This window comes from Alexandromys fortis, unplaced genomic scaffold (assembly GCF_014885135.2).
Source record: "Alexandromys fortis isolate MF-2015 unplaced genomic scaffold, M_Fortis_MF-2015_v1.1 scaffold_57, whole genome shotgun sequence".
Taxonomy (NCBI): Eukaryota; Metazoa; Chordata; class Mammalia; order Rodentia; family Cricetidae; genus Alexandromys; species Alexandromys fortis.
The window spans coordinates 2,568,100-2,586,056 of record NW_026067941.1 but is presented as its reverse complement, the minus strand read 5'-3'; the positions used below and the strand labels follow the sequence as shown (position 1 = coordinate 2,586,056).

The 17,957-nt window shown below is 44.0% G+C and overlaps 1 protein-coding gene across 3 annotated transcripts in view; it reads right to left on the bottom strand.

Moving 5' to 3' along the window:
* Lrguk (leucine rich repeats and guanylate kinase domain containing) overlaps positions 1 to 17,957 on the bottom strand; it is a 113,799-nt gene that overhangs the window by 81,266 nt on the left and 14,576 nt on the right. For all 3 annotated transcript variants that reach the window (XM_050148110.1, XM_050148111.1, XM_050148109.1), the window contains exons 4-6: positions 16,015 to 16,115; positions 12,918 to 12,999; positions 3,199 to 3,323 (exon numbers count right to left, since the gene is read on the bottom strand). In XM_050148110.1, the coding sequence (XP_050004067.1) occupies positions 3,199 to 3,323; positions 12,918 to 12,999; positions 16,015 to 16,115 (308 nt within the window). The remainder of the gene's footprint in view (positions 1 to 3,198; positions 3,324 to 12,917; positions 13,000 to 16,014; positions 16,116 to 17,957) is intronic.

Below are 17,957 nucleotides of genomic sequence, written 5' to 3'. Positions count from 1 at the left end.
CATAAAGTTCAAATTTTGAGTTAATATTATGTCTTACTTATCTCTAAGACATTTAAAGTTTTCAGGCTGGGTATGGTGATACAGAGGCAGGCAGATCTCTGTAAGTTCAAGACCAGCCTGGTCTACATAGTGAGTTCCAGGACAGCTTGGGCTACCCAGAGAGAGCCTGTCTCAAAAATAAAATAAAATAAAATAAAATAAAATCACTCAAAACTTTCAATATAACTTAATATTTGAATAACTTAATAACTGAAAACTTAAATTGCTGTATTCCCTTTCGTTTGAATATTTTCGCCGGTAATGTTCACTGGCACACTGAATAGCAAGAAACCCATTTTCATCCTTTTTCAATAATGAACTAGATTTGCGCTCACTACTATAATTCTATAGCTCCTTAAAATATCATAATAGAATGTTAATAACCTTTAAAGGTGGGTTACAGCCCATGAGAGCTTATTATACTATTCTTTTTACTTCTATGTATTTGAAAAAAATGTAATAAAAAGAAAAAAAACTTCATAACCTTATTTGCCAAAGTGAAATCAAATTTTCCTGTTCAAAGTTCAAAAAAGTTATAAAAAGTGAAAAGTAATAGGAAAGAGACCCTGCTGAGCTCACCATCATATCCATATCAATTTAATGTATTGAAATGAGGGCTCAATCTCCCATTCAAACACTGCCCACAGATCAAATTTATATACAGTGCGCTTCTCCCCCGGAGGACTGTGAAGCACTTTCTATACGCTGGACAGATGTAGTATTCTTCAGGGGCTCGGATGGCTTTCAGAGTGGGAGATGGTCTGAGCAGAGCGAGGCATAGAAAAGTTTAATTGGATAGCCTATGGTCGTAAAAGAGGGCAGACTGAGAGAAGCTGAGAATCACGGAATCTCTGACTGAAAGCCAGGCAGGCAGGGCCTTTGTCGGGCACGGAGAGCCAAAGGCCCGCTCGGGAATGTGGACTTAAGAAGTTTCTGCACACGGCTCCTCCAGCTTCACAGTGAATAGCAGAAAGAGCAATTTTAGAGCAGTAAATTTAATTAGGAAGCATTCCTCGTCTGCCAGTCTGTCAGGGAACCCAATTGGCCTTTCCTCCCTCCCACAAGTTCAAGCTTTGTCACTGCCCGACGCTGTCACAGTTCTAAGGACAGAATGGCCCACCAGCAAGCCATCTTTTACATCTCCCACAGAGGATGAAGGCAGAGTATTAGCGGTTGGTTTGCTCTTCTTACTGTACTGTACACCGAATTCTTGTCAATAACAAAACCAAATGATGTTCTGATTCCATGAATTAAAAATGAAGTCAATAAAAACTGCTGAAGCAAACGTGCATCATTTGGGTTATGAATTTTATTCAAATTTGGAAAAGGCAACTTTCTAACTCTCAGAACTTCAGTGAAAATGAGTAACGGCATATTCTGTATTTTCTGGGCCGTCTTGGGTGCTGGGTGCAGGAACTAGAACTACTTACCTCATTTATTGGCAGAAAAAAAATAGCAAGAATGCTAGTGCCAGCAAAGGTCACGTGATTAACGAGACACAGGATGAAAGCAAAATGCACTGTTTTAGTAATATTTGTCACTCCTTGAGCACAGAAAACATAAACTCTCAGGGGATTCATGAAGCTTTTCTCTGAATGGCGCTGGAAGGCCGGTCCTCCACCCTCTCTGAACTCCATGGAGGGCGAGAAGTATTTTGAGCTATAAGAGGAAGAAACATCGTCACAGAGCCAAACCTCAGTGATCTGTGGTTAAATAAGGAATTTCTATGTGCATGTACAAAGATGTGCACGTGGGGCTGGAGAAATGACTCGGTAGTTAAGAGCACTGGCTGCTTTTCCAGGTTCAATCCCCAGGTCCCACATGGTGGCTCACGACTGTCTGTAACTCCAGTCCTAGGGAATCCTGTGCCACCTCCTTGACTCCCTGAGCACCAGGCATGAAAATGTTTCATAAACATTCATGTAGGCAAAGACATAGAATAAAAAATAATTTTTAAGTTAAAAAATGTATGCATGCAGGTGGGAGCTCACTGAGTCTGGACCGACAGCTGGAGAACCCGCATAGGACTGAACTGGGCCCTCTGAATGTGAGTGACAGTCTGTGAGGAACTGTCAAGTGGCATCAGGATTTATCCCTAGTGCATGAACTGGCTTTTTGGAGCCCATCCCCTATGGAGGGAGACCTTGCTCAGTCTAGATATGGGGGGGAAGGCCTTGGTCCAGCCTCAATTTGATGTGCTAGACTTTGTTGACTCCTCTTGGGAGGCCTTACCCTCTCTGAGGAATGAGGGGAATGGGGTGGGGGAAAGGCGGGGGGTAGCAGAAGGAGAGAGAGGAGGAACTGGGATTGGTATGTAAAATGAAAAGTCTTGTTTTTAAATTTAAAAAATCAAATTTTAAAAATGTACACATAACCCAATATGTCATTTAACACAGCTTCCTGGGAGAGAGACATAAACATGATTAAGACATAAGCCTCATTGAAAAGCTCCTTGCCCACCCTCTGATGGGTATGATAAAGGCCAACAGAGCCATCTAAGGCTAGGAGGGAGGGGAAGAGAAGGAAGAATCCTGTACACAGAGCATTAGCACACTCACACACACACTAGTGACCCATACTGTTAATTTATAAAGATTGCGTGCATCTTTGGGACTATTGGGATCCTGCTGACTTGTTGGCCAACAGTCTCAGCTTTCATTTGCGTTTTGGTCACATGGCATATCGCAGGACTTCAAAAAGGCACTGTCCTTGGGAAAACAGCAATCGGATGGAGTCTTTCTGACCGCACTACGCATTTCCTCTCTGCACAGCTTATGACTTCCAGACTGGGAGACCAGCATGCACTTGTATAGATGGGCTGCTTGAGTTCAGCGCCTGGGAAACATCTGCATGCATAAATTTGAGCACGCTTACTATGCTCAACCGTTATTTTCACCAAAGAAATATATAATATTAAAAACTACTTGTCGAAATACACTTTCTTCCACAGACTAGAAAACTGACTATCTAAATGTTTAATCTGCACACGGAATTTGAAACTGGCTTTACTTGAGCAGGGACTCTTGATCCCACACACAGGGGCATGAGTGTACACCAGACGCTATAAGGCGCAAAGAAAAATCCTAAGTCGTCATAATTCATGCACTTCTTAAACAATAGCCACTACTTCTATAAAGAACGGCATCTTGTTGGACTCACCAAACAAAGTACTTTGATGGGTAGTGTTCCCAAGCCGCTGATGGTTGTGATCTTGTTGTCAGCCAGACTGAGGTGGGTCAGGCTGATGCAGTTCTCTAACCCAGTGATTTCTTCTATCTCGTTGTCTGTATATGACAACTATGTTTAAGGAAAATGTTATTCAGAGTCTTTGGAAACATTACACACACACACACACACACACACACACATCAGTGCTGGGCCAGGGAGATGGTTGAGCAGGTAAAGTTACTTGATGTCAATCCCTAGGTCTCACATGATGAAAGGAGAGGATCAATGCCTAAAAATGATCCTCTGACCTTCACACAAGCACCTTGGCGAAACACAGACACACACACACACATACATACATACATACATACCCTCAAAAAATAAAAATATAACATAAAATCAGTGTTAAATTATTACTTGGAAAATCAGACAAGAGTTCGAATAAATGAATATTTTATGCCCTATATAGGATGAGCCCTACCTAAATCTTCTATGTTTTTCATATAGGATAAAACATCACTTCTATAAAATTTTAAAGGCATAGGATTTGTATCCACATGTGACTCATTTAATACTATGGAAGAAAACATCAGTTCAGAGCTGTCTCGTGGGTGGTGTTCCTCTGGGTTAGTTAATGGTCTCCATGGGGCAACTCATGTGGCTCCCTTCAAGCAGGAGTATAGAAGGCAGGGTCACCCCGAGGCAATGTGAACAGGGATAGATAGATGATAGATGATAGATAGATAGATAGATAGATAGATAGATAGATAGATAGATGATAGATAGATAGATAGATAGATAGATAGATAGATAGATAGATAGATAGATAGAGATAGAGATAGATCGAAGATAGATAACAAATTAAATCTAATTCCTTGATTCCATGGGAAAACATGTGAGAGAAATAAATCCAGGTATTGCACACCTCAAATGTGTAAAATCAGTATTGTAAATGCTATTTTGCCCTAAAAACAATCTTTCTGAATGCACTCTTGACTTCCTTGTTCCTCAGACTGTAGACCAGGGGGTTCAACATGGGGATGACCATGGTATAGAACACAGATACAGTTTTGTCAGTGTCCATGGCATGACTGGAGCTAGGCTGCAAGTACATAAAAATTACAGTACCATAGAAAATAAAAACAGCAGTNATAGATAGATAGACAGACAGATAGATGATAGATAGATAGATAGATAGATAGATAGATAGACAGATAGATGATAGATAGATAGATGATAGATAGATAGATAGATAGATAGATAGATAGACAGACAGACAGACAGACAGACGATAGATAGATAGATAGATAGATAGATAGATAGATAGATGATAGATAGATAGACAGATCATCTTTGCCATGTCTCAACAGCAAATGGGCGCAGCTGGATGGCCAACACCCTCTCAGGGAAGGGAGCAGCCCTTTCTTCCCACTGGTATTGGCTTCTCTTCTCCCGTTCAAATACAGGAAGCTAGAAGTCTGCTCTAATATCACCATCTGCTGTTTCTGTTCTCACCGATCACATTTTTAAAGTTTATCTCGTGTCCCAGGCTTGCAGTTGGTCCAGACAGCAATTCCAAAGCTGAGTGTTCAGCTAGGCCTTTTCCATCCTCAAACCGCCTGACTAGTTCCCAGGGATGAATGCCACTGCTCCACCAGGGCCCAGCTTTGCCTCCCAAGTAGCTGTAAGATCACCATTTTCTCTCATTCTTTACAGCATCTAGTTAATCACTAAGACCGGATACTGATGCTCTGACACCTGTCTTTAGGTGTCCTTGGTTTTCACTCAACTGCCAACTTAACTCCCCTTTAGTACCAATGGGTTGCTTTTACAACCATTACTTTCTGCCCTCAAGTGCCTCGCGTGCTAAAATCAGATTAATTATTTCAAATGTTGATTGGATGTTCTGTCTAATTTAAAAAAAAAATTGTCACAGAGTAGGTGGGAGTGGTGGCTTACTGGTTAAAAGTGTGTGCTGCTTTTGCAGGTGACCTGAGATTGGATGCCAGCCCCCACATCAGAGAGTTCACAATCACCTGTAATGTCAAGCACCAGGAAATCCAGTGCCTTCAGTGGGATCTACACTCATGTGCACATACCCACACAAATACATAAACACACATAAATGAAACGTTTTTAAATTTTAATAGGATAAATTCGAAACCCCGATCTGGTTTACACAACCCTTCACTATCAGGTTTGCATTTGTAACATGGTGATAACACCGAGTTGGCATGAGGCTAGAAGTTAAGACATGGGGAAAAATAAATAAAAATTGGGTGTGATACTGGAGCAATAATGGCACGATGATTATGGGGTAACCAACTGTCTCTTTATTTGAGGCACACTTCACAGGAGAGAATTCATGTGTGGTATGAACACTTGATTGAAAACCCATGGTTAGGCTCCAGGGGACTTAACTGTTATTGTTTAGCTAACTTGACATGGAATCAAACTTCCTTCAAAATGTTCACATTCATGCCCATAAACAAACACAATGTTCAGTCTTAGTGAGGGAAGCTCCTCTCTGCAGGGAATGACTGTAAACACGGAGCCTCGTGGCTGCTCATGGTGTTGAAAGTCAGCAATGGTTGGGTGTGCAGTCCTGGAAAGGATGTTTACACCACCCCTCTGGGGCTTGGTAAGTGTAAGAGGAAAGGTAGAAAAGTGAGGGCTGGAAGACAGTAGAAGGGCTGCAGAATTGTCTTCAGGCCATAACACAGCCATTACAATTATGATCTCACAGTAGCTCTTTGAGCCTGCACTGGGCTGCGTAAGACTGGCCTTGTCAACAGTCAGGGTGAAGAAGGGGCTCATAGAGCCCTACCCCTCTCTCTTAAATTGCTGGCTACTGATATATTTTGGGAATGGGGGAGTGTTGGTCCCTCTTTTCAGTGAGTTGTGTACTCACTGGCTCCAGCAGGTTGTTTTAAGCCCATGACCACACAGACAGCCCTGCTAAACTAAGTGAGTCGTCAAACAAAAAGACATGAATGTCAAGAAGGGACATGTTGGGGAGAGAGGGTACTGACGGGAGTGGAATGGAAATGAGAAAAGGTGGGGATAAGAATAGCCAGAAAATATGATATACATGCATGGAATTGTCTGAGAACTTGTTTGTTTTTAAAAGGGTGTGAATGAGCTATTCTTCAAAACTCTAAGGTTCTCATAACTACATTACAGACACATGGCCAAGCGTCACATTCTCTAACGTGAATCAAGGCTGGGACTGAATCCAAAAAGAGCTGGACTAAGGATAGAGATAAATAAGAAAATCGGATAATGTTACCAAATGTAGCAGAAATTTCTAGGCTTCTCTTACTGGTTCCAGATTCCAGCCACGGGCAGAAACACACAGTTTTGTGGCGGTCAATATGCCATTTCAAATCTCCTATGAGTAGGGTCTCTGCCAAAACAGCCCTACAAACAGATACTTATTCACAAACACGGTCTTTCAGATCCCATTTTCTCTAGGCTGGCTAAACAATGGTTTTGGAAACAGATGAAGGCCAGCTCTTTGTAGATATGGGCTATCATGAAAGATGCGCATGAAATATAGGAAATGAGAGATTAAATTATCTCACACAGCTGTGTATGAAATATCTTTGCAGCAAGCAATCTTTGGCAACAAAAACTAAGCCATGAAAACTTCAAATAGCCATCTGCTCGGTGTCAGAGAGAACAAAGTGTTTAAGCCCTGTTTAACAGAAACAGTAGTGCCCTGGAAGCTCTATCCCAACCAGAAGAAGATGCTCCGAATCACAGCAGAGTGAACGGATGCAGTGGGCAGCTGCCAGAAGTAGGCAAGAGGCAGGAGCTGGAACACAGGAGTCCTAGCCATGACAGTGACGCGGGATTGGAAACGCTTATTTCTAAGACCCCAGAGGCTGTCTCAACTCCCCTGGTTCCTCCAGCTTCCTCTCCCTGTCACTGCCAAGTTTTCTGAAATGAGAACTGGGAGGAGAGAAAGGAGAAACGCGGCGCCTCATTGCAACCACGGCCCTGGCTCCACGGCAATCCCACTGTGGTTGCTCAAGGGGTTCTGCAAAACCTGAGTTCAACCAGCATCCCTGTGGAGACCACTGCTCATTCCCTACTGTCTCCTCCCACTTCCCAAGTCTCACTCCCCTTAACACTGAAGGACTTTCAGGCACCATAAGTTACTTGGGCTCACAAGTAAAGGATATGCTGGCCTGGTGTGGGATGCCCGTCTGTATGTTGTGAATATGTTTTGCTGCCATTGGTTAATAATGAAGCTTATTTGGCCAACAGCGAGGCAGAATAGAGCCAGGTGGGAAATCTAAGCAAAGGGAAAGGGAAAAAAAGAAGGTCGAGTCTGGAAAACACCAGCAGCTGCCAGAGAAACAAGATGTGACCTAACAAGCCACAGCAAGCCCACGGTAAAATATAAACTAATAGAAATGGGTTAATTTAAATATATAAAGTTAGCCAGTAAGAAGCCCGAGCCATGGGCCAAACCATTATAGTAAATAGTAAGCCTCGGAGTGGTTATTTGGAAGCTGGCAGGTGGGAGAGAAACCTCCAGTTATGCTGGCCCTGCATCTGCATAGATTCTACACCCTTTTATTCAGCCAATCAACCACATGATGAAAACGCTTGATGCAAAAAACATACAACTGTATCGAAGTCATATGGCTTTTTCCTTGTTATTATTCCCAACAGCATGTCATAACAGCAGGTGACATCGCATCTATCTCATGACATACAAGGGATTTGAGCATCCATGGCTTGGACACCTGAGGAGTCCTGGGATACACTTCCCAGGAATGACCACACCCTTTACATGGCCATGCCTCTTCCCCGCCTTATTCCTGCAGTCACGTCACACAGCACTGCGGTGCTGATTACAATCAGTACGCCTGGCTGTGAGCAGCTCTCCGTTCCAGCTAGCCACACTTCCCAAACAGAATACCTTCAACCCTCTAATCTCCTGTTTTCTTATTTTAAGATCCTTCATGGAGGGCTTCTTGCCCTTCCTCCTAACATTATTATTTCGCATTCTTCCCGAGGTCTGGGAACTTTCTGATAAGAAGAAATACAATCTGATAAATCACTAAACTATTTCGATGAATTAGCTTACTGCATTAATCCTCTTAGGGGCATTATAATATTAAAGGAGGGCTATCAGGAGAAAGCCTCCAAGAACTCGCAATCGCAGCGTTGCTTTCCAGCTCTGAAGTTTTACCATTTTTGTGAATAAATCATTGACAGTGGGATTTTAGATTGTTATGGAAGCCAAGTGAAGGAACCCTGTGGCACTTAAGCATAGCTTTATGACTGGGGCCTGGGGAACCCAAGAATATATTTTTACATTCCGGCATTGCTGTCAGCAGTTCATAAATGCTCGGCGTGAATTATTCACCAGTTCGGCATTTGCTCTTATTCATTTGTCTACAATCATAAAACATGGTTTGGGTGTACAGAAAACAGTAACTGAGAACTGAGGCCGAAATCCATCAGGATTCTCTTAGTGGAGAGTCATGAGGGTGGCTTTAACCACAGTCAATCCTAAGAGATCTCTACCACCTTAGAAGGTGGTCTCTGCCACAGAAGTGAATGTTAAGGGGAAAGGAAATATGCATATAGCTCAAACAGCAGTGTTATTAAAACAGTAATCACTCAGTAGATTATAGCATGGGCAAAGTAATAGGATTCAGAATGGTAACTTCAGAGTGATTTTCCAGAGAGCTCCAACAAGTTGACCTTCCCTGGGTCTCCAGCTCCTTTACCATAAAATACGCTGGATGGCCTCTCAAATCCTATGAATCATGTTTTCAATTTATTAACGACCCATCAATACTTGTAAGGTAGAGAATAAACTACATCTTTACTTAATAATAAGCAAATCTACTTAACCTTGACTAAATTTCTCACCTTGTAATTCAGGATGATTATCAAGTAATCATCAATTATCTACACAGGGAAAGATAAAATAATCTAATATGATAAACTAAAAAATTGATTCCTTATAGTTAACAATGTAGTTCAAGATATTAATATAATCTACTATAATCATTTTATATTACAAGCATAATTGGTTTATTTTCAAAAGACTCAATTAAGACTTTCCCCAGTTTGGGACTGGAGAGATGGCTCAGCGGTTAAGAATATGTACTGCTCTTGCAGAGGACCCGAGTTTGGCTCCCAGCACCCACATGAGGCAGCTCACAACTGCCTGTAATTCCAGTTCTGGGGCATACAACACCCTCCTCTGTCCTCTGTGGACCTGCACACATGTACACATACAGAAAAGCAAGCATGTGTGGATGCACACACATTTGCACATGTGCACACACAATATATATATTTATATGAAAAGAAATTCAGTTTTTAATTCTTGAATAGAACAGACTCTTAAGCTATATAAGGGAGCTAGGAGTTTGGCTCTGTTGTAGAACAGTAGCCTAGATGTATGAGATCCTGAGCTTCGGTTCTAACACATACACACGCATACATATGTGTGTGTGCGCGCAGACACACACACACACACACGCCTCCTGTTCAATCTTTGTGTCTGCCTCTCAAAAATATATACTATGCTTGAATTGTGTCTTTCCCCTTTATACCTAGTTTATATTTATTTTTATTAGATTTCATCTCTGGGATGGAGAGATGTTTCATAGATTAAAAGGAGCTGCTCTTGCAGAGGACCCAGGTTCAATTCCCAGCACTCACACAGAGGCTCACAAACATCTGTTACTCTAGTTCCAGGGGATCTGATTCCCTTTTCTGACCTCCCAGGGCACCAGGCATACATGAAGTGCACATACATTCATACATGCTGGCAGAACATTCACAAACATAAAATAAAACAAAGACTTAAGAAACCTTAAGTATTCATCTCTGCCGAACCCGTTGGTATATCTCACCCATCTTACGCTCCTATATCATTTGCTATGACCAGACAATAGCGTAACTTATTTACATCTCCTACTGATGAGCAATTGGTGTGTTTTCATTTCTTTGTCATTGCAGCCAACACCACAATAAGCATCCCTCTGCAAGCCTCCTGGCACGTGTGACTTCCTGTAGGAGTCGGAAGCGCCAGGTCATAGTGAGTGTAGACGCTCACCTTTATCAGAGAACTTAAGGCTGTCTTCTCAAAGTGGTTGAGCCAATGTCATGAGCACAGACAAGTTCCAAAGAGATCCTCTCCATGTGCTCCCCAGCAGCTGATATTTTTAGATTCGAGTGCTTAAAATACTTGTGTAGAGAACATACTCAGAGAAAACACTTTAGTTTCCTGAGTTGCACTGTGAAAGGGTACTGGATTTGGGAGCTGAGAAGATGCCCAAAGGCACCAGGCACCAAGCTTGGTGGCCCAAGTTGGATCCCTGAGACCCACATTGTGGAAAGAGAGAAAACTAACTCCCAAAAGTTGTCCTCTGACCTCCATGTGGACACATGCTGTGTGCACCCACAAACATGCATGCATACAAAATAAATGATAAAATGTGATAAAAATTAAAGAGTACTAGATTTCATTAAATTTTATATATCACTTGAGGTTTCTTTTTTAGGGAAAAAAGATTTATTTTCCTGAATCTGTTAGTATTAATTATAATTGTAAAGTTTCTGATATTAAACTACTTGTAATTTTGTTTCATTAATAACTCAAGAAGAGCATTTGTTTTGGCTATTTGCCTCTGCAGTTTTTCAAATACAGGTAAAGATGCTATAATATACCCTATATGCCCAGACTCTGGATTTCCATAAGTCTTGATATAATTACTCTCTATATGTCGGTGATAAGACTCAACTGCTACATCTAACGTCAACATTTTAAAAAGAAAACCTAATTCTTTATCACTACATTATTTGACAGTCACAAAGTTCTAATATTTTACTTTTGTACATGGAAAGCTAAATTTATTTTAAAAAATTTAAAACCCCCATGATAGCAATATTTTAAACAAAATCCCATATTTTGCTTCTACAATACGTGAGAGTTGTTTTCGCTGGCAATTCCGGGCTGCACACTGAAGTATCTTTCCAGAGCAAAAGTTCTCCATATCCAGCTCCGTTCTGCTCTCCGGGTACCCTGAGGCACAGGCAGGGCCTCTGAGTGCCGAGCCCCTCTGACAGGCAGGGCTTTAGAATATAGCCAGTTTCTTAGCTTTAACCTACACTCCAATTGTCCAGATACTTGGTTCAAATAGGCCTTGGGCAGAACAAAAGGATCTAAATTTCTACAGGTTCTATGCTAGTCCCTCTGGGCAGCATTCTCCCACATGGTCAGAGGCAAGTGGATTTCCAAGCCAGGTGGCTTCTGAGTTCTCTCTCTCTCTCTCTCTCTCTCTCTCTCTCTCTCTCTCTCTCTCTCTCTCTCTCTCTCCCCCCCCTCCTCTCTCTCTATTCTCTCTCTCTCTCTGAACATTCATTACATACCATGGTCAAGCATAAAGCCAAGGTTCTATAGGAAGGTGTTGCGTATGTGTGTGCCTCTGATCTGCTGTGGAAACATTTTGTTGACATTGTGATCTGATGCCTCTGTTGAGATACTCATGAGCCCCACCTAACAGCTCACTTGCTGCTTGCTTATTTCATCGATGAGTGGTGAAAGGGAGTGGGGACGGGTTTGAGCATTCCTCATGAGTAGAGACTTTCTCTACAAAATCTGCCTCCCGGATCACCACCTCTGCAAACCTCAGACTTACTACAAACAAGGCCGCTGCCTCATCCCTGGAATGAGACACTCAGGGGAAGTCAACCCATGCACCGTTCTGCTCCCCAAATTCTCAAGGGGGGAGAAAGACACCTGCTGAGCAACAGAGAGCCCTGCTGGCTTATTACCCAGAGAACACCAGTCTCTGGTGTAAAGAAGAGATTCAAGCTCATTAGACACGAAGATCTTGAGTTAACCTTTTAGGCTCAGGCTCCACAAGTGGAAGTCGGCATTGCTTGCACGGGAGCGTAGTTCATGCAATGCATACATGTATGTTCCTGGAGGCAATCAAAAACTGGGCCTTTCTTTTGTTTTCATTTAAATACATTTTAGCTGGAGCTATAGGGTCTGGGGTAGAGCACTTACCAAGCATTGTGAGATCCCAGGTTTGAATACCCCAACAAAATAAATAATTAACATACTAGAATGCCTTGCTTTATTTAAAGGCAGCAATATGGCTGGGTGGTGGTGGCGCACGCCTTTAATCCCAGCACTTGGGAGGCAGAGGCAGGCAGATCTCTGTGAGTTCGAGACCAGCCTGGTCTACAGAGCTAGTTCCAGAACAGGCTCCAAAGCCACAGAGAAACACTGTCTCAAAAAAAAAAAAAAACATAAAGGCAGCAATATGAACTCCTACCAATTTTCCTCATGACAAATCTAGGTTTTTCAGACTCTCAATTTGTATAAAAAAAAATAAGGCAAAATTTTAAATAAATTTGAAGATACATGTTCATTTAACAGAACTTCCCTAGGCCTATAATCAAGAAACAAGCTTAACATTCATGTCAAGGACCGTCCTTCTCTGCTTGCTGGGGTCAGAAGGCCATGGTAAGCTTTGGCCTGTAGAATGGGTCCTTGGTAAGCAAATCTCTTTCCGTGTTTTATGACTACTGGTTCTTATTCAGTTACACGAGCCACACACTTCAGGGCAATCACTTGTCTGATACCACTTTGTTTGGAGTGGAACACCCTCTCCAGTGGAGCAAGTCCCCACAGCCTCCCCTTCCCGGCATCCAAAGGATACGGTCCAAAATGAGTTGAGTCAGAGTGTTGTATGCCGACAGGTCACACATTTCCATAATCTGGTTGGAGGAAAAATCCACCTTCTGGTGACAAAAGGAGAACATACGTTACACGTTGCTTTCTTTCAGGCTTGCTAGTGTTTAACAGCAAAACCAGAAGACAGGCTCTGGACCCAGACTTAGTACTGATGGCTGTAGGGGCTCTGCAGCCAAACCAGGCATCTCTCTCCGCCTTTTCTCGCCGGGATGCTCTTGTCACCACCCCGAGAGAGGGCTCCTCCTTTTCCACCCTTCTTCCCCTCCAAGGTCTCATTCACTATGCAGCCAAGGCTGCCCTGAAATTCTTATAGATGAGGCTGGCTCAAACCTGCAGAGATCTGCTGGGATTGAAGGCGTGTGCCACCACGCCCTGCCAACTCTCAAGTGTTCAGTGGTTATTTTAAGGCTCCTGACCTCCTTCAGGATCCACTTCAGTTTCACCTATATCACCATGCTTCCTTTTTCTTCTAACGCCCAACAGACCACACTAGCTTCACTCGGGTGTGCATCTGATTGTTCTGTTCTCCAGAGAGTCTCACACGCCGCCCCTCGCCGCCAGGACAGTCCTTCTTTATCCCTCAGGCTGCGCAGCTTCAGTTGTATCTGCCTTAGTTTGGGATTTTGCTAAACGAGGGCGGCTCACTTGGTTTCAGAGGTTCAGCCCATTATGATCATGAAGGGGAGCATGGCGGTGTGCAGGCGGGCAGACGTGGTGCTGGAGCTGAGAGCGCTCCATCAGACAGACCACGGGAAGTCAACTGAGACACTGGGCAGTGTCCTGAGCACAGGAATCCTCAAAGCCCCTCCCCACAGGGGCACGCTTCCTCCAATAAGGTCAAATCCACTCCAACAGAGCCACACCTGCTAAGAGTGCCACTCCCTACGAGATTATGAGGGCCAACCGCATTCAAACTACCACAGTACCCTTTCTCAAAATTGACTCATTTAGACAGGCATTTTCAGCAACGTCTGTCTACCCTACTCTGCAATGAGAGTAAAACAGAAACAAGCAAACAAAAAACCTAACTGATTAAATAAAGAGCTTTGCTTAATTCATCTACTGGGGAAAAATCCTTTTTTAAAAAAAAGTAAGAAAACTCAAGGTTTTGGAACACTATATTGGGCACTTGATGAGGGTGCTGTAACCTCACTCCAGAAGGTGGTCGAGAAGATGCTGAATAAACACTGTCCCTCCTGTGCCCTTTGAAACAGCGATTGCAGTCCCCAAACTTACTAAGATGATACTTCCCTACACTAAGTCCTAGAAGGAACCGTAAGGCAGGAGTAGACAACTGGTGAAGGCTGTTACAAACATAATAGGGGTGGGACGGGGATTACGTGGTCAGTAAGACCGAGCTGACAGAGCCTGGAAAGGAATGGAGCAAGCCGTCTAAAGGACCAGTCTACACCTATGCCAGCGCCAGTCATTTTGAGCATCCCATAGAAACCTTGCAAAAACTACCTAACAGTCACAACTGGATGCTCTAGTTCCTGAAGGCGCAGCCTCCTCCAGGGCTGTTTCACTTTTGCATCAGACTTTTTTGGGGCACAAAGTTTCTGTGAACGAGGGGGCCCGCGTCCCTGATGACCTAGCTGAGAGGCTGTTCTAACCAGAGGGAAAGTAGAAAGCTGTTTATCGGTAAAAACATAAGCCTTCATTTACGTGCAAGATGGGCCCCGACTGGCCCAACATGCCTTCTCTGCTTCTATAAGCGGAGGCTCAGGTTCCCAGGACAAGCTGCCTGGGAGACTTTACCTATGCTCAGGCCATGGTTTTCCCAGCAGCAGGCCCCACAAAAGGCTTCTCTGGGACGGCTTTTGTTTCTGCCTGCTCTGGTAGCGTGGGGCGAGCTGGTGACATGGGAGAAAGCAGCAGCAGTGCCGGCTGGGGCATCAACGTGACAGCAGTCGCAACAGCTGCGCAGCTAACGAGCCAGGTTACAAAGGTGGCTCCTTGGTAGCTGAAGAGGAGGCGGCTGGGCAGTTGGAGAGAATGACAAGCGCAGGAATAGGGTGACAGAGAAACTAGAGGAGACGATGTGCTGGGGAGGGGAGATTCTGGCCACTGTCGCTGACAAATTTTAGAGTGCTGCTGAGTCTTCAGTCCGGAGTCAGATGCTGAAGGCCCTGGAACTCTAACGCGAGTCACTCTCAAAGGCTGGAATCCTGCTATCCAGGCCTTACCTAATGGATGCTGCCAGCTACTGCCAAAGACTGTGGAGCTCCAACTTCCCAGGCTGCACAAGGGTCAGATACACAGGCTTGCAGGAGCTCAGCAGCCGAGGGGGCTACCTGCCGCTGCTCCCGCTTGTGCCATGCTGCTGGCAGACACTAAGAGGGACAAACGCTTCCAGACAGGAGCACTGAAAGAGCCTGCACTGCTCAGCCACAGTTACCATCTGGGCAGAGCCAGGTAATGAATATAAAAAATACTAGTTTCTTTAAAAGCAAAGGTTGGATAAGGGAGAGGACAAAGTCTGCACCCAGGAAACGCTTTACCACTGTTTCAGCTAGAACCACGCTGCTATAACAAAAGAGACACAAGAGCCATTACTACAAGGGCAAAGGGGCTGCGCGTGGCGGCACATGTCTGGACCTGCAGCACTCAGGAGGCAAACGCAGGAAGGGCAGGAGTTTGAGGCCAGCCTGGACTGCACGGAAAGACCTATCGCCCCAGCCCAAAGAAATAGCAATCAATTAAAATCTTCTTTTTAATCTAAGAAAATGACATAAATATGGCCAAGAGGACAGAAGGAAGCTGGTTCCTTAAATGTGAGGTTTCAGCAAAGCGCTCTCAAGGACCATATGCTGACAGAGCATCTCGGTGACACACTTGTCTGTATTTCAGTTCAGAAACCTGCACTGGAAGCTATCCCCCTGACTCACACTGGAACCCATCCCCCCTGACTCACACTGGAACCCATCCCCCCTGACTCACACTGGAACCCATCCCCCCTGACTCACACTGGAAGCTATCCCCCTGACTTCTCTATTAGTTCTCTCTTGCTTGTTTAAGTGGCAAGCCCTTACCGTGAGTTATTAGAGTATTGATAAGTATACCTTGAGATTTTTGGGTGGCTTGAAATTGAAGAAGGTAGTCAGCCTGTTCTGAGAAGCATTTAGTTCCAGAAGATACGGCATGCAGCTCACACAAGACAAATCTGGGAGCAGAAAAGGTGAATCAACAAGATACTAGAAAAAAATCATTAAGCATGTTATATCAGAACACACTTTTTTTTTTCCAGACACAATCGCATTGTTCAGTCCTGGTTGGCCTGGAATTTGCTATGTAGGCCAGGCTGGTCTAGAACTTAGATTCACTGGCTTTCTGTCTCCCAAGTGCTGGGATTAAAGGTGCTACCACACCTGGCCAAATTAGAATAACTTTGAATTATGCCCATTGCAAGCGCATCTCAAATATTTCAGCTGAGTCAAATTAATAAAAATGAAGGATGTGTGAAGTACTCTTTAACGTGTAGAACAGAGGAGAGCAGGGTGTAGGAGGAGGGTGGGGGAGACGAGGGGTGGAGGAACCACAAAACGCACCTTGTTCTAATGTCGTAACAGTATCCAACACATTATAAGTTGACTTAAAAACTCATTTGGTGTGGGACAATTCTGTATTCTGTCAATTATGTTTTAAATAAATGCTATTGGTCGGTCAGTAGCCAGACAGGAAGTAGAGGCGGGGCAAGGAGAACAGGAATATTCTGGGAAGAAGGAAGCTCTTTCTGCAGTCCCGCCCAGACACTGGAGAAGGAAGATGTGACCTGCCCTGCTGAAAAAGGTACCGAGCCATGTGGCTAACATAGATAAGAATAATGGGTTAATATAAGTTATAAGAGCTAATAAGAAGCCTGAGCTAATGGGTCAATCAGTTTCTAAATTATGGAGACCTCTGTGTGGTTTTCTTTGGGGTTAAATGGCTGTGGGAACTGGGCAGGACAGAAACTCGAACAAGCAGGTCCTCATGTTACATTTTTTTAAAAAAAATGTGTAAAACTCTCTATAAGGCAGTAAGTTCTCCTTCTCCCCCAGGCCCTGCCCACTTCTTCCATCTCCTCTATTTCCAGGATGTCTGAGTAACCCATGGCTGAAGCCTCTTGCACCCCCACTCATGTTCCCACAATCTGCCAACTTCATGTGCTTCCAACAGCACCAGCCTTCCAGAAGAGGATGCGAAGCTAAAGCATTAGATGCTCCTCTTGGTAATCAGCTCCTAAATAACTGAATTAGGCCTTTTCAGAAGACTGAAAATAACACAATTAGGGGACTCTGTTGCTAATTCAATTTTGTTTTAGTTGGACTTAATCCTAAATCCCATTAATTATTTGAGGTGATTTAGATCCCTTTCTTGTTACTGCGATTTGACTCTGGACTGGCTCAAAATTTCATCTGAGTTCTGCATTTTATCCTAAGAAGAGATTCCCAGACTTGGTGCTAAGTAAAACACTGTGCTAGTGGAGACCACACACAGAATCCCATGCGAACTGTGATTCTGACTCAGCGTTTGCCATTGTCTCCCTCTCTCTACAGGAGATGCACACTGGGCATTGGGATGAAAGAATCCACATGGCAGGGGTTCTCCAGCCTTCTTGCTGTAGGTGGTTCCTTTCAGCACCTGTAAGGGGTCTGGTGGTAGCGCCCCCCTTCTCTCTCATTCTGGAGGACACAGAGAACCAGGACAGCCATGCCAACCACAGGCAAAGCGAGACCATGCCAAGTGGTGCAGACAAATGCAGAGTGGGAGGAGGTGGCACACAGCTGTGTCTTGGGCCGGGCTGGCAGAGAGTGTGCCATCTTGCATTTGGTGATGGTTTGGATGAGACACTGTCATCCTGGGCTTGCTGGTGGCAGTGTTTGGGTGGGCTTAGGAGGTATGGCTTGTAGGAAGTATGCCACTGGGGGCAGGCTTTGAGGTTTTAAAAGCCATACACTGTTCCCAGTTCCCTCTGCTTCCCGTTTGAGGTTCAAGATGCGCGCTCTGTCCTCTCGGCTTCCAG